The sequence below is a fragment of the Heliangelus exortis genome, chromosome 13 (assembly GCF_036169615.1).
Source record: "Heliangelus exortis chromosome 13, bHelExo1.hap1, whole genome shotgun sequence".
Classification (NCBI taxonomy): domain Eukaryota; kingdom Metazoa; phylum Chordata; class Aves; order Apodiformes; family Trochilidae; genus Heliangelus; species Heliangelus exortis.
Genome location: NC_092434.1, coordinates 8929852 through 8952120, shown reverse-complemented (window position 1 = coordinate 8952120; position 22269 = coordinate 8929852). Strand labels below are relative to the sequence as shown.

At 39.8% G+C, this 22269-nt stretch overlaps 1 protein-coding gene across 4 annotated transcripts in view; it reads left to right on the top strand.

Moving 5' to 3' along the window:
* Positions 1 to 21296, top strand: part of LRP3 (LDL receptor related protein 3) — a 39522-nt gene extending 18226 nt beyond the window's left edge. For 3 of the 4 annotated variants that reach the window (XM_071756752.1, XM_071756750.1, XM_071756751.1), the window contains 6 exons: positions 1709 to 1756; positions 7225 to 7363; positions 13623 to 13831; positions 14092 to 15178; positions 16350 to 16482; positions 17384 to 21296. In XM_071756752.1, coding sequence (XP_071612853.1) covers positions 7350 to 7363; positions 13623 to 13831; positions 14092 to 15178; positions 16350 to 16482; positions 17384 to 18190 — 2250 coding nt within the window. In that variant the 5' untranslated portion in view covers positions 1709 to 1756; positions 7225 to 7349 and the 3' untranslated portion in view covers positions 18191 to 21296. Of the gene's footprint in view, positions 1 to 848; positions 1151 to 1708; positions 1757 to 7224; positions 7364 to 13622; positions 13832 to 14091; positions 15179 to 16349; positions 16483 to 17383 lie in introns of those variants that run through there. The other variant, XM_071756753.1, reaches the window with a different exon arrangement.
* The last annotated feature ends 973 nt before the right edge of the window (positions 21297 to 22269 follow it).

The following is a 22269-nucleotide window of genomic DNA, read 5'->3' as shown; positions in this document are numbered from 1 at the left end:
AATCAGTGCTGTTAAGGTCCTTTGTTAATGAGCATGTTAATGCTGAGTTACAAATCTGTTGCTTGGGCCTCTTTCTTCTCTAGCCACAGCATACATATGCTGCCATTTGGTTGCCCTCCTTCCCCTGTCTGTTGCTAAAAGCTCACTCCTGTGACCACTTGGGAGGAGGAAGTCACTGCCCTTGCAAAAGTGCCTGTGGGATGTCCTCTGCCACGGGTGACACCAGGAGCAATTGTTCTCTCTGGTTTGTGGGGACTTCAGCCTGAGGTCTGTAGCAGTCTATGCCTGCAGATACTTCTGTCTGCATTCAGCTCTCAAAGCTCTGGCTTCAGGAAAGAGAAGGTCCAAATTCTGGACATCCAGACAGAAGTCAGGGGAGGGTTGTGGTAGGCACCTGGGCCACTGCCATTTGTTAGTAGTTCAGATCCACCACTGTCTGAAAACTGACTGAGCTCAAGCTGGTAAACTAAGGGGTACATTTTTAGCTTTTATATTTCCACCCCTTTCGTGCTAGGTACTTTTTTCTTCTTGTGCCAGCTGAAGTTACACCAGAAGGTGGTCGGAGCAAGGGTCGGTGTTTTGTGGTGTGTTTCGACCATGTCACAGACAATGGGGGCCCATGCTTGCACACGCTGCTCTGAGACATAAATAGTGTTAATTGCCAGCAGCTTCCCCAGTGACTGTTGGGAACAGGGACAGTTTCTCTTCCTCTCTTCTATTGTTCATTTTTTAATGATGTTTTCTACAAATGCTTGCCAGCAGATTGACTATAAAAAGATTTAGGACTTAACACACACAAAATAAAGCCAAAGTGAGTGCTTGGGCTGGGATATTGTAAATTAAGTTTTGGTAACCTTTTAAACCTTTTTATTTTTTTAAACTGGTCATTTTATTAAAAGGCTGTCTTTGTAGATTATAAAATACTGCTAAAATGAGAGCAGATAGTGAAATATGCTGTAACTGTTAGAGAAGTGCCTTAAAGACTGTATGAGGAAACTAATATGGAACTACATGTTAATGCTGACCTCTGGAGCAACAATGACGCAGGAGAAATTTTTTTTGGCATTAACTACTCTTACCAGATCATTCTAATGATGTATACTATGAGAGGAGACTTCTGAGAAACTGAAGAGTATTTGGAAACTAATTTGTAAGTCAGATGTGTGTTGCAAGCACTGCCTCATCCTGTTTTGATTTTACCAGTGAACCTTTTTGGAAACTTCATTGCGTTTGATTAGTCAATGTAATCATGGTGGCTTTAGAAGTTTATTTTCAAGGTGACATTTACTTGAGAGGAACAAACTTTGCTTTATGCAGAGGAGATACTTGTAAAGCTAATAATCTCATTAATTAGCATCCAGTGTTTAAGCAGGTAAAGTCACTAGCTGTGTTGATGAATGTGTTAGTGTAATTGTTTTTCTGTTTTCCCCAATTAAAAAAAAACACCCTGCAAAAGACAACCTAAAATAGATCGTTAGTAATTTCTTTTGGTAGCATATTTGCCAGATACTAAGATAATATTGTGTGTTGGCTCTTACAGCTGCAGTGAAGACAACAGTTGATTACTGTGTAGATAAGCAAAGTTCTTGTTGGAAGACTGTGAGGCATTGATATTAACACCCCAGCAAACACCTAGAAATGGTTAACTACTGACTGCCACCCTGTGTCACTGGAACCTGTATAACGTTATTTTTCTTTCTTTACACAGTGAATCTCTTCCTGACTGGGAAAATAGAAAGTGCTGTTACCTCATTGGGTAAGTGGTACTTTTCTTACTTGCATTTTCTGTTCTTTTGAGTTGTTACTGTTTCTTCCCCATGCAAAGAGAATTTTAACCAAACTCTTTGACCTTTGAGAGGGAGTAACAATGATGTTTTAGGAAGTTTAGGATATATAAGTCTTCCTGGGGTTACAGACTCCACCAGTGTCACTGCACTTGGAAAAAATTGTAAGCTTGAGGCTAAGGTCATAGTACGTGCTGATGTGTTCAGGAGAAAACTATGTTTAGGAAATGTGCCTGGGAATATCAAGCCAGGGGCAGTGGGACATTTCCCAGGGGAGCTAAAACAAGAATGTTAAAATTGTCTCATGAATGTCAAAGTAAAAATTCAACCAGAATTACAGCACTTAGTGTAGTTTCCTTCTCTGTAGCAGTACTGTGACTTGCTGACATTACAGGAACATTGCAGTCAGGGTCTTCTTAGTTATAAGGGCTCTCTTATGCCTGTCAATCCTGTCATATTGGTAGGCATACCTTATGCCCAATGAGCTAGTACTTTAAATTAAAACAGAAAATGCAAATAAGGGAAATAGGAGAAAAGTAAATGGGGAAAACAAAAATAATTCTGAGGCAGTGGGTTGATTAATGTGGCAGCTTGAGCATTCAAGCCAACATGGGGTTTTGAGAGAAGTTTTAAATCAGGAAAAGGTAGTAATTCTTTAAATTCAGTTTAGGGGAAATGTGGATTAACTGTATAGAACGTGTTGCTTGCAATATAGTATTTTCATTCTTTCATCGGAAAAAATTCATATGGTCTTCTATGTCCTAGTCTATTCTGCCTGGATAGTTCTTTGGCTTTTGGTGGAGTTTGCCATCCTTTGGCTATGTGATACATGAGTTTACGAAGTGTAACTTGAGTAATTATACAGTGGCTGGCCTAGACTGGTGATACTGTCTCAACTTGAAATATATAATGCTTCACCAGTTGGCTTCACTGCTTTCTAACGCTGTTCTTTTGCTCCAAACAAAGTTGTAACATTTGGCTTTTGTTCTTTCAAGTGTGCTGAAAAGCTCGGAGTGCACTAGCCTTCATGTCTTCTTGTCTTGATGCAGTGTTGAGTTACTTTGTCTTCTGACAGCACTGAATGTGAAAGGTCATTGCAATAGTGTGATGATCTATGTGTAGCTTCTCTTACATGTGCATTGGGGATAACAGGTTAGGATAGTGCTGTTGCAAGACAGATGGCCCTGCCAGGAATTGTCTTGCAGGAGGTGTTCCTTAGGAGCCTTGATAAAAGTTGGGAGGAATGCTTGCTGTCCTAAACACATCCTGACAAAGCAGCTTATTACAGAGTTGATCTCTATGATAGGGCATAATGTGGTTTCCTTTCAGAAGGCAAGTAAAAGCAGAAATACTGAGTTCTGGAGAATGCAGGCTGAGCCACCATCTCAGCTGTATTTGTACGACTTTAAGCCAGAAAAGCAGCGGCAGCTGAGGGGGAGCATCCTCCCCTGAAGCCCCCTTCCCAAGCTCTTGGTGAGCCAGTTCAGCTTGTGAATTCAGAGGAGCATGAGCTCAGGTTTTGTCAGATCAGAGTAGAGTCCTTGGGCTATGCCTTTGCTGATTCTGGTGCTGGGGACAGAAGCAGCCTGCTGGAGACTGTGTAAAGTGATGAGGAACCTTAAATCCTTGCTTTCTTCACAGGCATAAGGGATCTGCATCAAGCAGGGTTTGCAGGCCCTTGTTGGGGAACTCAGGGAGAGCTACTGAGGAAGTGTATATTGCCTAGCCCTTGGTTTTGAGAGAAGGTTCCTTGTGGCAGGTGCAAACCAGCCTTTATCCTGGAGCAGATGGTTGGGATGTGTCCCTTGGGACTGAGGCAGACCCCGGGGTATTTCAGAAGTGTGAAACTGCAGATTTATTTTCTGCTGGGATGTTCTGAAAATTTATTCCTGCATAGCTTAGTGCTCCCAGCACTGTCCTCTGGTGGAGCTCACTGTCTTTTCTTTTACATTTGCTTTTGCAAAAAAGAGCACTGATGTTATTCATGTAAAATTTTGAAAACTTTCTTGCAAATATTTTTGGCATTTTTAACTGGCAGGGTGAATCTACTGCTGTTCACAGTAGAAGAAATCCATTTGTTTATTCCAGAAAGAACCTCATTAAGATTTGTGCCTGCTTGACAGAAACTCTGAATTCAAACCTCTTCTGACACTTGTTAAAAATTTCGGTTTTTTGTTTGTTTGTTTTTTTAATCTATAAAAGATTCATTATTGCCTGTCTTCAGAATTAATTTTTTTTAAAAACGCACCAGGTAAGATTTTTTGCTGGATACCAGGGGGGTTATTTTTTGATGGATCATGGGATCGGTATTATCTTAGGTTTCTTTAGTAATCCTGAATGTGAAAATGTAAGCCATTTGGGCTTTTAGTAAGTTGAGTTTTTGCTTTTCTTCTGGGTTTGTACAGAAAGGCTGCAGAAAAAGTTACAGAACAGCTGTTGAAAAAATGTCACCACTCTTCTCCAGTGTGTTGCTGATGATAAAGGCCCTCATAATCCAGGACTGTACCTTTCTATTTAGAGACTTCCCTTTCCTTTAGATGTTTTGGCAATTTGAAAAGACTTTTGTTTATCTTCCTTCAGGAATCACACTGTCGTGTTGAAGCCCAGCTCAATAACACAATACTTAACACGTGTGTGTGATTCTGCAAACTTTATGGCCAGGAGCTGAGGAGAGAACTGGGGCCCCTTTATTGACACTGAAACACCAACAGTACAGAATTGTGCCCTTGTGCAGTTTTCTGTTCGTTGCCAGCACTGAAGGCTTTGTGTAGTATGGGTCTTTTTCCAAAAAAATTTATGTAGGTGAAAGAACAGCTGCTGAAAGCTGTGCTTGGATACTTCACCTTTTCTGCCACACAGCAGTCAGCCCACAAGGAGTAAAGAGGAAGATGACTGGTTAGGCATGAGATCTATTGATCTATTGCAAATACCATAGTAATGAGCATTGTTGGGAAATGAAAGGCATCAGAAGAATAAGGCAATTACTTGGGGTTTGGGTAAACACAATAGGAGCTTTTTGGGAGGTGCTGGGGTGGTGACCGTCCCAGTAAGGGACTGTGGACATATCCTTAAAAGAGGTGTCAGAAGGGTAAAGCCATCCATGGGTGAGTCCTGAGCAACAATGACTGTTGCCAGATGAACTGCCCAAAATGATATGTAATGTCAGTGCAGCCCTGACCTTGCTTACATACTTAGTTTTCACAGCTAAAATTCTTCTGTTAAAATGGAAAATATTTTTCTTTGTCTCTTCTTTCCATGTCTCATGTTCATAGCAGATGTGCAGTGTTAATAAGAAAAAACATTTCTCACTGAGAACCTGAACTATTGTGTAATATCAGATCCAACGCTTACTAATAAAGAAACTGTACATTGTTGCAAAAGAAAAAAATGCTAGCAATGTTACTTCAAAAAATCTGGGATACTTCAAATAAGTGTTGCTCATGATTTTGTAAATACTTCCTGAAACTGAGAAACAAGTATTTGGTAGAAAAATAGCTCTGCCTGACTGCACTGATGAATGCGCTGGTGGAGTCCCCAGCATGTCAATGGGACTTCCTCAGAGTAGAAACTAAAATAAGCTTTGTGTCATTATGATTCTGTTCTCTCTTCTAATGCATGTATTAGGAGCAAGGGATATTAATGCTATATGGTATAGAAATATTTGCAGAGGTGTTGCCAGAAGCCTCTGGATAGTGCTGACTGGTGTATTTGCTCTTTCTGCTTTGTGCATTCTGTTTCCTTCTCATTCAGAAGTTTAAGTAATCTGGCAGTTACCAAATGCAGTCTTTTCCAGCTCCTTTTATGTGGTTGCTAGCTCTGGGTCCTCTTACGCTGTTGTGATACATTGATGCAGTGACAAGTGTTTGAAGGAGCACATTCAGAGACCTCAGCAAACTGTGAACTGGAGTTGAGAAGTCCTGTGGATCTTAAGTTTGCTTTTATAAGTCTATAATTGCATCTGCATCTCAGTATTTTGCCAGCATCTAGTGTAGAGCCTCTCTGGTTTTGGAAGTGTGGTAACAGAAATGTTCTTTTTTTTCATAGCTGCTTTACTGCAAAATATTTTTTTGGAAAATAGATGTTTTCATGTATTTATGTATTCTGTATGCTTCCATGGCCTTTGAAACTAGTAGGAATTATATGCATATGTTTCAGTGGAATGCCCTGCATGGAGAGTAAAATTAATGGCTTTTTGTATGTTTTGCCTTAGGTAAGTTACCTCATGCTTTTTGTATTCCTGTGGCTCTCACTTCAAAAGTGGTTATTGTGAACAAATAGAATAGTGCCAGTCACAGGTTTACTGATGGGGGGTACCTCAGCCTGGCCCTAGCCAGGCATTTCCTCACCCTGTCCCCCCAGTGCAGCTAAATCTGATCCCAACTGTGAATTGAAAATGATGCATTTATGTGGCTGAATTTAAAGCAATATTATAAATCTATGATTTATAACACAGTACATTTGGGTGTGTATGTGTGTGAGAAAAGTTGATGTACAGGCAATCTTGTTTTTCCTTGCCACCTTTTTAAGCTACGAGAAAGTGAATGTCTTTCAAAAACTGGAATATTCAGCTGTGATCCACAAGTCATGCTCTAGATAGTCATTTGTTTTAAAAATAGTTTTAAAAATAGTTTTGGAGAATGTTCAAAATAGCTGTTGTATTGCACAGAATCTCCCCTTTTGTAGTCTGCTGAGAGTACATTTTCCCATCAGAACAGCTTTCCCACTTGTCCTTGGAACATTTCACTTTGATTTTTGAATTGCTTAATTACAAATTATAAGTATTTGATGTAGCCTTAATTGCCCTGATGTTTTCCATAGGAAGATCTGAAAGTGCTTTGAAAATACTGAGTTTAATTTAGCCCCGTTTGCTCCTTTCCCTATCTGAAAAATTTCTCCTATCTGTGGGATTTCATAAGGAATGTAGAGTACTTAGTATTGTTCAGTGAAACATGTGTAAACATGGTTTACTTTTTTTCTTTTTTGTTGGGGATTTTTTTAACCATTGCAAAGGCTTCAGGTCTCTCATATGGTTAGGAGAATTAACAACGTGTCCAAGGACATGTTACAACAAAATGAGATTCTAGTTACTTTACACTGAGTATGGATCTTGAGTTTCTGGGTGATGTACCCAGGCTTTGGGAAGCTGGTAAGGAGGATTTCTGTATTACATCCTCTTGGCAGATCCATGCAGTGATATTGATTGTAGCCTTTGGTAGATTCATACAGGGTTATTGATTGGTCCTGCATTGAAATGCAGGTTCTGCTTACCCACACTTCGAGTGGGTGTCTTAATTAAAAATGGGGGCGGGGAAGAAAGCACTAAGAGGATGAAACTGGTAACTCTCCTTTGTCTGCAGTCCTCAAAACTCTTGAGAGCTCTTGTAGGTTGTTGATTAGGCAAAGCATTAACAGTAATATTTTTTTCCTCCCTTATTAACAGCTCCTTGCAGAGGAGAACAGGAACAGCACACAGAGAGACGAGGAGTCATCTACAGTCCTTCTTGGCCATTGAACTATCCTCCAGCTGTGAACTGCAGCTGGTACATTAAAGGAGATCGTGGAGACATGATAACAATTAGGTATGGTTCTGTATTCCATGCAACTGAAGGATTGCTTTTGCTGAAATGAAACAAAATATGAGTTCCTGGCCAATGTACCCATGTGAGGCTGTTTGTCAGAGCTACCAAATGGTATAACGAAGCTGAATTTGGTTACATGGGAGCATGATTGCAGTTTGGACACCTCTCTTCTTTTAGAGATGTCCCGCTGTGTCTTGTTTCTGTAGACTACTTCTGATATCTGCTATTACAGATGTAAACCACTTTCAGTATAATTCTTGTCAATATCTGTGTCAGTTTTCATTCACTTCTGATAGATGAGAAAGTAGGAAACAGTGGTATATTTACTCACACTAAATAGTCCCTCTTCATTGCTTATAAACAGGAGTAGGTGAAGGCTGTAAAACTTGGAACAATGTCAGTGAGTTACGTGAAATTGTTAGAGCATAAATAGCTTTTTCTGTCATGTCTTCAAATGGTGCTTTGTTTAACTGACAGTTGGAGATTATAATCGCTTATTGTTACTTCATAAACAAAAGACATACTTGTCTGCTTAAAATTTATTTCCAACAGAAATTAATAATAGCTAGCATTTGTAGTACAATTTCTGCTCATTCTGTAAAAATACTATTCAGAAAAAAATAGAACAGGGTTTATTGAGAATGTTTAGGCTGTATCATCAGCATACTGTGAATGTGCTTGGTTTGTCTGGGCTAATTGTAATATCCTTCTCAAACCAAGAATTTCTTACTTAGAAAAAAAGAAAAAGAAGCAAACCTAGGAAAGGTTTTTTTTGGTTGGTTTTTAGTACTGTTGTATTTGACACCATCTGCTCATTCTTTGCTCAGCTGCTTAAAAGGAATGCAAACCTCTTCAACTGCAGATGCTCAGCAATTAAAAACAAATCTGCCACAGATGGAATAATAGGAGGGCTCCATCATCCCTAGTTCAAAATAGGAACTACTCATCAAAAGTGAGGAAGTAGATACCTGCCAGCATTTGAGATCCCTAAATAGAAACATGCTTTTAGATCCCATTAAACTGTATTGAACTTGAGGAATTTGTTTCAAAGCAGAGATTGTTGGAAACTCTGGGGAAGCATACAAATGAGACACAGGACTTGGTTTTTGAGAATAATATTGCAATTTATGGTATGAAAACATCTTGGTGCTCCCAGTTGGAATTAGGATTCTCTTCTGCAAGTATGAGTGTAACAGAGGCTAAAGAAACAAAGGAAAGTAAGATGAGGAAACTGGTAATAACATTTGTATACAGTTTGGATGTGTGCATAGCAATACAATTTGAAAGATTTCTTCTTAATGGGTTTGTTTTGTATCACTGCCATATCCTGCCCTCCTGTGAACAATGGGAGCTATGTGTTTACATCCTAAGGAATAATGTTGTGGTGTTACATTTCTGACTATAGATGTGTTCAGAATGACTACTCCAGTGTATGAAATGCAGAATGTCACAACACTGGAGGATTTCTTCAGAAGGTTATAGCCCTTGTAATGCCAAGGATATAAAAGAAGTGGTGGACTTGCCTATGCTGGCATGATTAGGGCAAACCTGAAAACAGGGTTGAAATGCAAACATTTTTTCCTCTTAACTGTTGTGTATGTTTCTTGTCCTAACAGTGTGCAGATAAGGGCATAAAAGACTAGCTTTAAAAATTTTCCTAGGACAATCAAACACAGTTCTTGTGATAACATCTGGAGTTTGAAAGGTTTTAAAAAAACTCACCTCCTTTGTGTTGTGTTATGCTGAATCCATGTTCTTTGATCTTGAATTCTCATTGACAGTAAGACAGCAATGTTATATATCTGAGATACAGCAGGAGTCATTAAAGGATAAAATTGCAATTGAAAGTAAAACCTTTGCAGTTGGTGGTAATTTCTTATAAATCTGTCACTCATTAGCCTTCAGGAGAGCAGTGCCCAGATGTACATGTGGATGTAAGATGCTGGCTCCTGTGGCCATGCCCTTTAGATGCTTTGTCTTAATATATGCATTTCATGTCTGTATATTGATTTTCTTCATATCCTCACATTTTGATGCTTGTTCTTTTGCTTTATAGTTTACTTTTTAGAAATCCTTGGGGGAGCCTTCACAAGAACAGGAAATGAATGTTCTTTGTGTTTATACCTCTCTGTTAATTGTGCCCATTTCAATACTTTCTTACAGGTTTGTGTAAGAAACCAGTAACAGCACCTGATGGAATGGTGCTGTTGAGACCTGGGAATACAGATATAGCTACTGTTTTCTGGGACTATGTTGTGTCACTTTAGATTCAGGCCATCAGTTATGGTTTTGGAAACCACTTCATTTTTTCCCTCCCTTTTTCTCTATTCTTTTGCTGTTTTCACAGAGGGCTATGTATAAATCCTGTGAAATTAGATAAAGATGTTTTATGCAGTAGCTGTATTCTTGACATCCTTTGCAGGCCTTGTATATGTGTGTTTCCTCATATTGGAGAAAAAGGTTGAAATTGTTTTCACTTAGGAGCTGCTGTTACCTGATGGTTGTAATTAACCTGCTGTGGGCAGATTATGAATGAATTGCATTTTATTATAGGGATTTATGGGACTAATAGTAAACTATTCTTCATGTTCAGGATTCAAGCAGGGATTTGAAAAGTGATCTACTTAGTGATCCACTTGAACCGTCTCTTATGAATTGAGATGGACAGGGTATCACCTTCAGTGGTTATCACTTCAGTGATTCATCTCATTGGCTTTGAGAAAAGAAATTTTTAGATACCATCTGAGTTTCGGTTTCTGATTAAAACTGAGGCCTGGTCATGTAAAGGCTTGCTGGTCTTCAACTGTATGAAGAATAAAAGGGACTGTTCCTTAGTCTATTTACCAAACTCAAAGTGTTTCAGAACTTGACATTAATTGGAAAAAACTCAAAATAGTCATTTATTTCATTCAGTTGCATGTGCTTGACTTTTGAAAAAACAACTGCTGTGTCTCTTGCCTAAGGTTGCACAGCTAACTGGTGCTTGGGAGCCTGGAGTTGAATACAGTTTTCCTGACTTCCAGGTCCTTGTGCTTCAGTGGTTAGGAAGAAGTTTTTAATGAGCCAATTAAGTCATCGGTTGTTCACAGGCTGTGCTTGCCGTGAGAGGCTGGCAAATAGAAGTAACTTTTCTTGCTTAATTGGCTAATCTGTTTTATTTTGGGATTCTGCTCTACTGATCTACCCATAATATTTATTCTCCAATTTTTTAATGAGTTTAGAGCGCCAAGTTGGACATGTATTTTTTTTGTTTATTTACTAATTACTTTAGTTCAGATTTTACATCTGCTGGGCCTTCAACAGTTTACCTTTTTTTATTGTTGTTCATGATCATCTCATACTTGCCGTTTTCTAGTTATTAAGAATGTTTTTTGTTGGGGTTTTTTTGAGCTTTAGTCTGTAGTTGCTTGTGCTTAAATTACTAAGAGGGTTTTAGGAAGTAATTTTTTCTTTAAGGCTGGTACTATTTCTTTCAGTGCAGATGGCAAAAAAAATCTCTTCTGCTAACCATTAGTTTTGCAGGTAGCACTTTTTTCGTATTTTCAGTGTCTGTATGTATTTAGGAAAAGTGGATTTAACAAAGTTCTTTCCAGCAGCACACAAATATGTAACACTTAATAGGAAAATATAATCGTAGTCTACTGTTCCTTCACTTAATTTCACAAGCAAGATCTGATTCATGAGCAATCCTGTAATTTTCTGTTATCTCCTGTGGTCCTGCTTCTTGTTTCAGTATCATACCACTGACAAAATATCAGATTATTTCACTTTTTTCTGCAGGAAGGTATAAAAGCGGATTTAGTGCTGCATTTGTCGGTTCACTTTGAGTTGTTCTGATCCTCAGAATTTGAGTGCTTCCGATATTTGATAAACTCTTCTTGTACTTCTTTTTAAATACAATTAAGGCAGTTTTAAAAAGGAATTAGCTGTGGAAGAATCATTCCAAAATCAAGATAACTGGGGTTAGTGCTTTTGAATAGCATCTTTCAGTAGGATCCAAACTTGCAAAATTCGGTCTCATAATTTTGATCTTTTTGATCTTCTACACACATTTCCTCTATTCCTGAGATCACAGCTGTTTTGAGAACAGTCTACAGGACAAAGCACTTTGAGGGATGTTCTGTGTTAGTGGTGGGTTTTGGATATAAAGGACTTGAGATCTCCTCCAAGAACTGTACCTACAGCCTTCACTCAGTACTTTGCCAGATTGTGAGTCCTACAAGCAGCTGGAGCCCAAGACTCTGTCCCATATTTCCACTGCATACTGTCAGTCACCCAGCCACTGAGCAAATCCTTTTGACAGAAAAATTTGCATTCCAGTTTGAGAAAATTCAATGGAATAAGTAAATGTCCCCGTGCTGTATGTTGTGGGTAGAAGGATTAAATTATTCTCCAGAAGACTGTCACAGCAGCAGCACCAGATCTAATTATAGATGATGAAAGAAGTGAAGTAGCAGAGTTTGAATGCACTGTTCAGGACTCTTAGGTAAAATGAATCAGTGGGCCATTTAATGTCAGATTAGTATGGCAGAAACCTCTTAAACAAAATTGAGTTATTCCAAATGCATTAGAAAGCAAACCCCAATGTTATGCATTTATATACCCACGCATGTATATGGGTCTTGTTTTGTATTTCATTACCAAAGAGTATTTTTTGTGCTGAGGTTGGTTGATGGCTTGTTTGTATATAACATGCTTTTGGTCTTAAATAAAAATCATCAATATAAATGGGGAAAAATTGGCTTTCATTGGAGACTGTATAACTTAACCCATGAAATTTTTTTTCAAAATGTCTATTGATTAGTTTGCATGAGGTGGAATATAGTTTCTTTGACTTTGCTTTTGCCCTAAGAAGAAAAAATTTGGGAACTGCCATGGTTATCTATTTTATATTAAACTTAATATCAGAACTGGAACAGATACATCAGAGCCGAAATACAGATATTTCAGAGAAACTTTATTCAGTGATGTTTGAGACTCCCAGGCACCTGTGACGGTGTAGGCTGGGTCTCTCCTGCCTAAATGAATGTTACGTTGTTGCTTCTCTTTCCCTTTCACCTTCAAGTGGCAAGATCTGGCAAGCGTTGAGAGCCTTTTGTAAATACACAGTGATAATAGAAAATTGTATTCCCGTTTATCTTTTTCAAGGAATTCATCTTTTATGTTTGTGAAAAAAATCTCTTTGTGGAAGGAGGTCTGTATTTCATAGCAGCTTTTCAGCCTTTCCTAGAATCACAGAATGGTTTGAGTTTGAGCCTTTAAAGCTCATCTGGTCCAGCCCCCTTGCAGTCTGCAGGGACATCTTCAGCTAGGTCAGGTTGCTTTTGTGTAGGTATTTGTTGTGTATCAGAGTTATGTGAAAGAGGACCAAAATTAATTTCTAAGTGTTCTGAACAAAGTGCCTTTTCCTAGTGAGGATTCTTGCCTGTGCAGTCCTCTTGTCATTGCAAATTACTGGATGCAAATGTAATCTGTTTCATCAGGCTGAACAAATAAGCTGTGTGGTTCCTGAGCTACAGGTTGGGGAGCATTATCTGGTAGTGTTCAGTGTTCTGCAAAAAGTTGGGGCACCTCTTTGTACTAGGTAAGCTACTATTGGATTGTCAGTGGGCTTGGGTTAGCAGAAGGGCTGGAAGTTTATCTGTAAAAAGTTATATGTGTTTCCAGAAAGGGTATAATTTTATCCTTGAACTAAAAAACAACAGCATTAGATTTCAGGTTCAATTGCCACCCCTTGCAGTCCTCCTCTTGCCCTCTCCCTGCCTATTCCATATCTTGAAGAGCTGGTTTTTGTCTCACCTTAGGGCTCTTTTTACTGGTCCCAATCATTATATTTCTAAGACTGTAGTCTCCCTGTCATCTCATAGTTCCATGGCTTTTGACATTGGGAAAGACTGTTGAAATTCATCTACCTTCTGTATAGTGTATTCTGGAATTTTGCTTTTACTCATCTGTATGTCAGGAAGTAGTTTTGTTTAAGAACTCTGAGTAAAAGAGGAATAATCCTTCCAGCTCTTGGAGCTACTTGGCATGCTGTTTATGCATGTGAGAGGGGTGCTTTTCCAAACTGGTGGAATCTTGAGCGCTCTGTTTATAGGTACTAAAGGTACTGTAGGTGTTTCATCATCTCTGAATGTGATCTCTTCGTGTCAGCACTGCTTGGTGCAGAAAGTCAACTGTTACAGAATGTTTTCTCTGTTTGGCCTTGTTCCAGGTACACAACCTCCTTGTAACTTTTGTTTTCTTTTGTTCCTAACAGTTTTAAGAACTTTGATTTGGAAGACTCTCAGAAGTGTGCAGTAGACTGGTTGATGATTGGCCCCTCTTCCAAGAGAGAGGAGTACAAAGTGTGTGGGTCTTCCATACCTCCCTCTTTCATCTCTGCAAGGGACCACGTTTGGATATTTTTTCACTCAGATGCAGCAAGCTCAGGACAGGCTCAGGGATTTCGCCTTTCTTATATTAGAGGTAAAACCTTACAGTTTTGTTGGCTTCAATTACACTCTCTCTGGCAACACTTGAAGATGGTAGTAATTTTTGTTGACAGGAGCCTTGGGCCAGTCTTGCTGAGTGTAAAGTTTTAGTGTGTTAACTCTGATACCATTTCCACTCAGCTTTTTAACAGTATTCCCGACTTGTGACCTGCAGGGTAGTAGATGTTAAAAAGTGACATCAGATGGTTCCAAAAATTTTGATACTGACTTTTTTCTCCTTGCCTTCTTTCACAGGAAAGATAGGTCAGGCTGTGTGCCAGTCAGATGAATTCCATTGTGCAAATGGAAAGTGTATTCCCAGTACTTGGAAGTGTAATTCCATGGATGAGTGTGGTGATAATTCGGATGAGAGAAACTGCACTCTTCCTCCAACAGACCCTCCGTCCAGCATCTGCCCCTCAGGAATGTTCCAGTGCAGTGCAGCCCACTCCACCAAGTGCTTGTTGAACGAGCTGAGATGTAATTCAGTTAAAGACTGCAGTGATGGTTCAGACGAAGATAATTGTCCTGATCTTTCCTGTGGCAAAAGGCTGGGTAATTTTTATGGATCTTTTGCTTCCCCAGACTTATTCCGTGGTGATCACAGCAGATCAGACCTTCGTTGCACGTGGTATGTGGACACACAAGATAATCGACATGTTCTGTTGCAGCTTGATTTGCAGTTAGGCTACAATGACTATGTCAAGGTGTATGATGGCATCGGGGAGAGAAGTGATAAATTAATGCAAACGTTTTCATACCACAACAACAGGCACTCGGTAAGCGTGGAGTCATCAAAGGGCCAGCTCACTGTCTCATATCATGCCCATTCCAAGAGCACTGGCCATGGGTTCAATGCAACCTATCAGGTGAAAGGCTATTGCCTTCCTTGGGAACACCCTTGTGGAAGTGATGAGGAGTGTTTCACAGATAAGCAGCATTGTGATGGCTGGTGGCACTGTCCAAATGGCAAGGATGAAGAGAACTGTCCTGCTTGCCAGAAGAATGAATACCCATGTGAGGGAAACAGTGGGCTTTGTTACTCAATACTTGACCGCTGTAATAACCAAAAGAACTGCCCAGATGGCTCGGATGAAAAAAACTGCTTCACTTGCCAGCCAGGAAACTTCCATTGTGGTACAAATCTGTGCATCTTTGAGACCTGGCGCTGCGACGGCCAAGAGGACTGCCAGGATGGAAGTGATGAACATAACTGCCTGGTGATCGTTCCCAGAAAGGTCATCACAGCTGCTCTGATTGGCAGTCTCGTGTGTGGCTTGCTGCTGGTGATAGCACTGGGTTGTGCATTTAAATTATATTCTCTGAGGACCAGGGAATACAGGTAAGCATCTTCCTTTTATTCTGCTTTTTTTTTCCTTTTTGTTAAAGGGAAAAAGTTGATTGTTAAACAGAGAATTGGGGAAGTAGTGTGAAAGCAATCCAAGGAATTGGTGACAGTTAAATAGTGCTACGTTTAGAGCACAGTAGTAAAGAATTTCAGAAGTTGTGAGGGGAATGTCAACTCTTCTGTGATCTGTGAGAAATACATATTTATTATGCAGCCTGGCAGAACCCCCATCTAACTTAAAAAACTACTTCAAGCAGTTTCCTCTCCCTTATCCTCCCCATGTGACAAACCCCTTGCCCTTGGCCAAAAACTGAATGCTGAACTGTTACAGTGAAATCTTCACTGAGCCTGAACTGAATAACCCCCAGTCCCTCCCCCGATACTCCAGTACTCTGTGTACTAAATGCAGCGTCCTGTAGTGGTCGGTACTGTCCTGGGCAGTTTCACCTCTGCTGTTCCCGTCAGCGTGAGATGTACCCCCTTCCCCTGGTCCTTTATGCCTTGCTGTAGGCATGGTGTACGTGTTTTTGTGCCTTTGTATGTTTGTGCAAGCATGGTTCTGCCTTTTGGCAGAGGGTTGTAAGGGACTTTCTGAAGCCCATCTCATGTCATACACGCCAGGTCTGTGCCGTGCTGCTGGCAGGGTTTGTGTTTTCTGCACAGTGTGCTTTATGTTCCCTCCTGATCAAATCTGCATGATTAAGGAGCTGGAAAACAGCTGCTGTGCTATGTTGCTAACCTCAGTGCCTCGATTCTGGCAGGACAGCCAAAGCTCTCTACAGCTGGAAGCTGCCCCTGATGTGTGATTGTTTCCAGTTCTTAATGTTCGTCTTTTCCAAAAATAACCTTTAGGCTCTTGCTGAACAAGTTACCTCTGTTCCTGGGGTAAGATGGGCAATTGCAATGGCAGCATTGCCATGGAGTCCAACCTGGGACTGCAGGGAAGAGTTGGCTGATTTGATTCACTGGTACTTACGCCCTGTAATCTTATTCCTTTTGTTCATTTTAGTATCCTGGTAAGATTTTCACAGAACCTAGTTGAAAGTTTGCGTTTTTGCTGCTAGCTATAAGTCCTCTACACTGCTTTTATAGATTAATGTGAGGGTGGCAGGACAAACTGTCTGTTACTTCTCTTCCATCTTTTCCCTCTTGGTTCTGTTTCCAGAGCATTTGAGACGCAGATGACACGACTCGAGGCAGAGTTTGTGCGTCGGGAAGCTCCACCTTCCTACGGGCAGCTGATTGCACAAGGACTTATCCCCCCAGTTGAAGACTTCCCTGTGTACAATGCATCACAAGTATGGACACACAAGCACCAGAAAACCTACCAGCATCCCAACTGCTATAAATTAGATTCAATCTGGAACTGTGTTCTTTCAGTAGCTATGCTAATTATATGGAAGTCATATAAAAAAGTGTGTATTTGCCTTAGAGCTGAAGATCCACAATTATGCATCTTGGTGCTGTGGGTAGTTTTGAACACATTAAATGTGTTTGCTAGGGAACAGCAGTGAGATAAGCACATGCTGTTCTGCTGTACATCAAGATAGAATGAACAGAGACAGAGAAAGGTCAGAAAGTAAATAGAAAAAAGGCTTTTCAAGTTAAAACTGTAAATGTGCACAAAGCGATAAGAAAGCAAGGTCTCTAGCAGTATTTTTTTGAAATTCTGGGATTATTTTTCATTTCTAAGTACATTACACTGGGAAGCCATTAAGTCATTCTTATATTTCATTGCTGAGTTCTCAAAAATCCCCAGTGCCCTGTCAGAAACATCCAGCTGTGATATGGCTCTTTGTGTGATAAAGCTCTTGCATTTTGTTACTCAAGGGGAGAAGCAATTTGCTTTGGTCCTTGTTCTCTGCTGGTGTCATCAGCTTTTGAGGGTCCACTGCTATTGCTTCTGATAGAGAACTTGGTGATCTGCAGCCTGCTTCTTTAGTGGTGGTCTATTGCATGGGTGGAGCATCTTTCTGGCTAGACACAGCTTAAACTCATAAACAGAACACTGTAAGGGAGTCTTTGCCACAGGCAGAACTGCCTTTGGTATTCTTAAATAGTTCAGTGGAAAATCGGTATTTAACAAGGAAGTGCAGGAATCAAGTCTGAGAATTCTGATCAGGTGGAGGTATTAGTGGAAAGAACAGGGTTTAGCAGAAGTGTTTTGGATGTGAAGTCATAGTTATGTCTGTGTTGCAGGCTTCTGTGCTGCAGAACATTCGCACAGCCATGAGGAGGCAGATGAGGCGACACTCGTCAAGACGGAGCTCGTCACGGCGGCGCTTGGGGCGGCTCTGGAACAGACTCTTCCACAGACCTCGGGTGAGAGGGCAGATCCCACTCCTGACGCCTGCTCGCACATCACAGACTACTCTGGGTGATGGGATCATCAACCGTGCTGATGGGACTACTCGGAGTCCTCCACCTTCCCCTGAAGGACCTAATTTAGAGCCAAATGGCCAAGCCAGCGGCCTACAAGAAGCTGTATGTAGCAGCTTGCAGCCAGAGACTGAAGTCACAGAGCCATCACCTTCAAATGTCTTACCCAGTACTTGCACAGCAGCACACACAGAGCCTGAGGCTGAACAGGCTGATAAGTCTTCAGGTGCTGAGACATCTGGCAATGAGCTTAAGCAGGCCAGTAAAGTGAATTCAGGAAAGGCTTTCAGAGATCCTTTATCTGAAAGTGTTACAGAAACGATCCATGGAGGGTCAGCATCCAGGAGGACTGTGCCAGAGGAAAGTACTTTAAGTAGAAGTCATTCGCTGAGTGAAGAGCCATGTGGGTTACCCTTAAAAAAGTGGGAGTCTGCTTATTCAGACAGCTCTATGAATGTTCATGTCCAAGTGGATGGACAAAACCAACGTTGCCCTAACTCATACCAGGAGGAGCCTTTGGGTATTCATGCAGCTTGTTGCCATTCTGTGGAAGTGCCAATGTTAGAGTCCTCTACTCCTCTCTCTGAAATCAATACCAGTGATGATGAATCTTTACTTGTTTGCTAATAAAAATTTTTGGTTTGGCCCTGTAAATTTTGTAACTTAATTGTTTATATGATAGTGCACTTTGATGACAGGTGGTATGTCTATGCTCTCAACTTTGTCTCTTAAAACCAGTGTGCTTTAATCCCACAGGGAGTACAGTACAAGACTAAATGGGACAAGTTTTTGTCTTCATTGCTATTCCTGAAACTCCTGTGGGGCAGAAGTAGGCCAGTATGTGATGTCAGGGGCTTGGAGAGCAAGAATGTGTTGCTGCAGGTTAGAGGCATCTCCGTCTTCTGTGCATTTACTTACTCTGCATTCAGGGAATTTGTGTTTCTTTGCTTTTCAGGTGGTCTTAAAGAAACCAGAGAGAACTCTGTTGGAACCTGAGGCAGGCACCAGTCACTGTAACTATGAGTACTAACCTAGAAACAACATTTTTGTCTTTTTAGATGTCATACTTGAATTTAAATTTGATTTTGATTACAAATACTTACATAAAATCCTTTAGCTTCCTCCTTATAGAAATTGCTCATTCTTTTGCTCTGTGTGGATTGTACAATATTGAAATGTAAATTGATGCCTTTTTGGGTTTTAGAATTTAACTGAAAGCAAGCAAGTTACTTACCTGGAAGAAAGTTGACATTGCTTGCACAGGAGTGACTTGGTGCACAATGACAGAACATTACTCTGTGATATCTTGTCCCCAGTGTGATGGTTGTGGTGCTGGCTGGGACCCCTGCCCCATTCTAGCAAGCTCTGCTTCAATTCCTCTGTGACACACAGTGACAAACTAAGATGCTTAAATAGGAAATGACAAGGAACTTAATGCTGTTGCTCTGCAAAATACCTGAGTGCTCTGAAGCCTGTTTATTGCTTTAGGATTTCAAGTTGCCCAAAATTAATAACTGAACTCATGTTAAAATTGAGGTGGACTTTGGCATTGGTGGACCTGGGCTTGGCTGTCCACAGGACCCTCCTGGCTGTGGAGGCAAGCAGGCTTTTGCAGTGGGCAGTAAAGTTGACATCAAAGTATCAAAGATGTTTTTATGTTAAACGCCCTGATTCTTTTACTAGGACTCCCTTGGGAGAGCCTTAGAAAGAACAAGGAATAGGAGTTTGGCTTTACTGAAGTGTAACATGAAAGAATTAAATTGAAGTGATTGATTTTTCTTTTTTTCTCTTCAGTTGCAAACTGGCTTCATACTGCATTCCAGAGACAGAAGATTCAAGCTACTTAAGGGCATTAATAGCAGGAAGGACTTGTGGCAAAATTTGTAAAAAGTAAGAGTCATAGTTACGTAAACTAAATACTGCTCCCTTTTTTTGTTTTTTCCAAGTGCTTTTGTGGTTAGAATTAATTTCATCATGGGAAATGTAGTTTCGAAAGGGGTCTTGTTTTTTTAGCATTTGAAAACATTTTTGGTACATTCCACCTTTGGAAGGCCATGTACTGTAGTTATTACACTGTCAGGGTTGTTTGCATCTAAGTAGTTTGCACCTACTTGCTTAAGTCTATTTTTTAAATTTTTCTTTTGCCTACAGGTAATTTTAAATGCATAGAATTCTATGTGTAAAGTAGTTAATTGTAATTGAGAGGGAGATTATATTTTAAGGTCAATGTTGTGCAGATGTGAAGGACCTTAGAAATAAGTGTGTATTTAATTCTGTTACAGAAATTTATTTCTATAATAAAATGTTGATCATCTTATGTCTTAAACTAACACCACTGTAAGGCTCTTAAAGTTGAAATATGTACTTCAGAATACTGCCATATTTGAGAATAACCCTGAACAGCTAGCACTGTATTTTATTTTAAGATGTGGAACTTCATAATTTCTCATTTTGTGTACTCATCCACTTGGTAACTCAGTGGAAGTTTCACAGAGAAGGTTTTATTTTTTAGAAACTTTAACCATCCAGTCTAATGAAAATTCACTGCTTGAAGTGTATGGAGATGTTCACACCTCTCACTGCAGGAGTTTATAACCATGCATCAAGCTACACAAGTCTGGTGCTCTTTGTGAGCACCTAACTTTAGTGGTCTGCAAGACAATATTCTCTCAGCTCCCCTAGCTCATTCCTCGGAGGGGATGGTCACAAATATACTGTTAATTTTGCAGAAGAAATTTCTGTCTGCACTTTGAGCACAAATAAGTGCATTGCAGTGTCCTGGAATGTTAATACCTGAAGAAACCACAAAGTCTGCCTTATTCCATGTCTGCCCTTCCTTCAGGTCATGTTAATGTCCTCAAAGACACCTAAGTTCTGTTTCATGTAAGCTGCCTCCTTGTATTCAGAGCTTTGTAAAATTAAAAACAACACAAAACAAACAGATGCCACAAGAAAGAAAGAAAGAAAGAAAAAAAAAACAAAACCCAAACCTACCAAACAAAAAAAACCCCAAAACCAGGGAAACTGCTACTATGCCAGATGTGAACAGGAAAGTTTGGTTGTTACATTTGTTTGCTTAGTGGAAAGCATCACATTTGAATTACTAATCACACTAAGGTTATCAGCTAACATGTTAATTTCTTGTTATTTTAATAATTCTTTTCTGCACTCCTTGAAGAATTTTGTAGACAGAAGAGAAACAAAATATGTAAGCTAGTTCTGTTTTTTGTTTGTTTGACTGCTTAAAACAGGAGAGCTCTGTATCTTAAGAAAAAAACCCTCCCTAAAACATTTCTGAAGAGAGAATACCTACAGTGTTTTAAGAAGAATGCAAGATCATAGGTAGGATTAAGGAAAAAAGCAATGCCTATAGGGTTTCTCTTACTGCTATGAAAACATGAGCTATATTTCTGTTCGGAGTTCTGACACCTTCCAGCTTGTTTATGATTCTGTAACATTCCTTAACTGTACCTGGTTTTCTTTTCTGTTCTCCTATTTGGATTTTTTCTTTTGTTCTTGTTTTTTAATTTTTATTTACATGTTGTATATATTCATTGAGATATACAATTTTTACAGTAAAATATGTACAGTTATATAGTTCAGGGATGGCTTCATGGTTGCCATGTCTGCTGGTTCCTGGACAGTGATACTAAGTGAGTAAGATGCTGGGCATCATAATACTCTGCTCATGCTTTGGATCTCTTAATTTTTAATAAAATTTCATGTGCCCAGAGTCTATGGGTTTCTGACTGTCACTCTTAACAACAAAGTTCAAGTGTGTCTAAATTGTACTCCTTTGTATGACCTTGTATATACCAATGCATGGCTCAATACATTGACATGAATATGTAGACTTTATTCGGTTTTTTTTTTGTTTGGGTGGGCTTTGTTTTGTTTTGTTTTGTTTTGTTTTTAATTATCTGCTTTTTCTAGTAGCTGAAACCGTGGAGATGCATCACTTTTTTAGTACATGTGAAATCTTTCCATTAGTAACTCAGTGTTGTATATAGCTGCCTTTAAAATGCATGTATCCATATAGCCCAGGTAATGAAGCTCTCAAGCGTGTGGCACTTCAGGTAGTTTAAAACAATAATAATTTCTGAACTGCAGCTCCTTCCCATCAGTGAGGGCAGTGCTTGTTTTGCTGACATTTCCCCTTCTCAGGCTTTTTGGAGGGCTCTGTCCTGCTGTTTTTGAGTAGAAGGTGGAGGTCAAGTTATTCTATGTTGAGAGAGATTTACTCGAGAGGCTTGGAAATTTTTATTTGCACTGAGAGAATTGGATAGACTCTGGTTGTCCAGATTTATCTGTAGCCATGAAGGATGGGAGGATACAGCTTGATGCAGAGGGATAATACCTTCTAACCTAGTAGAGTGAGTGTTTGCTTTGCTTTCTCTTGAAGTGATGATTCAGCTGCTATGATAGTGACAGAAGCAGGAACACTGCAAACCATATCCTAATGTAAGTGAGGTTCCATAAAATGGAAATGGACTAATAAATGATACCTTTGCACTTGCAGCAGAATTTGTTGTCAGCCCATCCAGGCCAACAGATATGGCGTATGGCAAACCAAGGAGCTAGCTTGAAAAGGGAATTAGGGAATTACTATTTTTTAATCAGGTTTTTCTCCAACAGGGAGAAGAACTGCTTTTACTTGCTTTGGGTTTTTTTGTCTTTGCAAGAAACTGAGTTTTAATCTCCCAGGC